The following is a 2,500-nucleotide window of genomic DNA, read 5'->3' as shown; positions in this document are numbered from 1 at the left end:
GGTACCTGAATGGTCTTGTGTTCACAGTCTCTGATGGAGGAGGTGGTAAAAGCATGAATGAAGATGGAAGCTGAAGTATCTGTAGTCGAGAATGAAGGAGAAGAGATACTGGAAGCAGCTGTTAAGATGAAGAGGATGCAGCAGTCGGGAGACGGAAGTCGAGCTTATTTGAAGGGGGAGGGGGAGGGGGGGGGGCGTGTATGAGCGGCATTATCTGCAAGTGCATGTGTGGGAATATTTCCTCATAGCGGAAGGACAGACTGTCGAAGTATTTATCATTGGTGAAGGTATTTCGTGATGGAGTGCATAAGAATGTCAGTGTCGTGGGTGTATTATATGTTCTGCACTTTTACGGCATACAGTGGCATGAGAAGGAATGTTTGATAGCATAAATAAGTATTTGGTAATGTATGACTTGTCGATGGAAATTTCTTACGGTGTTGATATGCCTGCTGGGGATGTGAGTATAGTTGTAAAGGGGTGTGATATTAGAAACAAAAAAAATGTCGTTAGCATAGGGGCTTGGTAATATGGAGGAGAATAGCTCAAATGGAATGAGATGTGAGCGAAGTTGCAGCTTAGGGTCAGGCGTGGGAGCGAGTGAGTGAAGCAGCCGCCACGGTCAGGCACCATGTATAGCAGGAGGCGGTGAGTGGTCCTCAGCGGCGCTACTGGCACAACGCAGTCGTTACCTGATCTTGCCGCGTATCCTCGGGTAGCCGGAGTAGCCTGGCGTGGCCATATCTTGGTGGTTCCACATGTAGCCCGGGTAGGCGCCAGGCGTGCCCGGCAGGTAGTGCTTTCCGTAGAACCCGTAAGCCCCAGTGGGCGTCGGCGTGACCGTGGGGGGGCCCTGGGTGGGAAAGGGCCCGCAGGCGAAGATGGGCGGCCTCTGGCTGAGAAAGGCCTCCGGGTCGCCGCCGTCCTGCTGGGCGCGCTCCATCCCCTCGTAGAACTCCCACAGGCGCTCGGTCAGGATGGTGAGGATGGTGCCGCCGTGGTTCATCTCGATCAGCCGCAGCACCAGGCACCCGTCCCAGCCCAGGTACTGGATGGCCATCTTGCGCGCGTTGTTGTACAGGTCCTCCTTGCCCACCCGCCGGGTCCGCCACAGGTAGTAGTGCACGAAGGCGATGCGGGAGCAGGTGAAGGTGCGCCACACCCAGATGAGGGCGCTGTAGATGGTCACGGGCAACAGGAGAGCAAAGAAGAACCAGATGAACGAGAAGATCTTCTCGTTGAACAGGTTGATGGGCAGCACGCACTGGCAGGTGTAGGTCCTGAGGGATCCCTGCTGGGCGGCCAGGACCTGGCACAGCGTCTGCAGGGGGAATCGAGGCGACGTCCACCATTCCTTTTTGTTGATCAGTTTTTCTACCACTTCGACCCCGTGGAACAGATACCCTTTGCCCAGGAACACCGTGAGCAAAAAATACTGCATCAAGATGTTGAACACGTACATGATTTTCACAATCATGTACAGAATGAATAAAGAAGAGGAAGGGTTCCCGCCGCATGCCAGATTGCAATCAAACTTACAGACGGTTCCTGGACAGCACTTTGAAACGCCCATTAGCGTATTAAACTGGTCCAGGAACTCGGCGATAAGTGCGTCGCGGTCTGGGTGGCCGGGCGTATATTGAGATATGACCGACACCTTCTTTAGTAAACGTCCCACCTTGATGCCAGAATTTTTTGCCGTCGAGTTCCAGATGGCGAAAGGAATATAGAAGAGGCCAGCCTCCACCAGCAGGATGATGGGCGCCCACTGGTAGTAGTTGACCTTGATTCGCTCCCCCCTGATGGAGGTCGACCCACCCTCCTCGTCAAACGTCACTGAGTGCACCCGCGTCACTTGTTCCCTATCCTCCACATCCACTGGGATTATATAATATGTACTTGCTGTCCAACAGTACGAGTTCACATATCTCGCTTGAGGTTCTGTGAAATAAGTAGGCGTGAAGCACTCGATCGGGTCGCCCGCGAACTGCTTCGTCACCAGCGGAAGCGACAGGCATATGAGGATGAGAATGGTGTACTTTCTGTTCAATTTGTCTACCCCGTCGTCGATGGGGACGTTCCCGCCGATGAGATAGTTACTGAAGTGCAACAGAAACGACATTCTGAGACCGTGCTTTTGACTCCCGAGGTCACGTGTAAAAGAGAAAGGAAAGGTGCGTTTTCTGGCAGTGTTCGAGGACTGCTCTCCCTTTTGTCTTCAGCACAACGACCTGCGCTGATATTACGTGGAGCCTTTACGAAGTCAGCACTTTGGGTTTGATCTCACTTGAGTGCCAGCAACCTCCTTTTCAGCAGTATCTCCGAGATCTAATCCTTCCGAGTCTATCCTAATCACAACGAAACAAAGTGTGAGAAGAGGAGGGAGACGCTTTCATCTTTACTGCATTTCCCTTCTGTTTCGTCAGTTTCATATCTGGGTCATTCGGCATGAACGAAAAATAAACACTAAACAAAACACAATACAAAACTAAAGAAACTA

General features: G+C 52.2%; 1 protein-coding gene across 2 annotated transcripts in view; it reads right to left on the bottom strand.

Annotated features, from left to right (window-relative positions):
- The window catches only part of LOC122257640 (innexin unc-9), a 49,934-nt gene that overhangs the window by 2,599 nt on the left and 44,835 nt on the right, over positions 1 to 2,500 (bottom strand). The window contains exon 2 of one of the 2 annotated variants that reach the window (XM_086533219.1): positions 693 to 2,500. This exon is cut by the window's right edge and continues 624 nt beyond it. In XM_086533219.1, coding sequence (XP_086389345.1) covers positions 693 to 2,122 — 1,430 coding nt within the window. In that variant the 5' untranslated portion in view covers positions 2,123 to 2,500. Of the gene's footprint in view, positions 1 to 239 lie in introns of those variants that run through there. The other variant, XM_043023055.2, reaches the window with a different exon arrangement.

The sequence above is a fragment of the Penaeus japonicus genome, unplaced genomic scaffold, assembly GCF_977035675.1.
Source record: "Penaeus japonicus unplaced genomic scaffold, GWHDUDI00000001_assembly GWHDUDI00000003, whole genome shotgun sequence".
NCBI lineage: Eukaryota > Metazoa > Arthropoda > Malacostraca > Decapoda > Penaeidae > Penaeus > Penaeus japonicus.
Note: the sequence above shows the minus strand (reverse complement) of the source record. Positions and strands in the feature narration are given on the sequence as shown.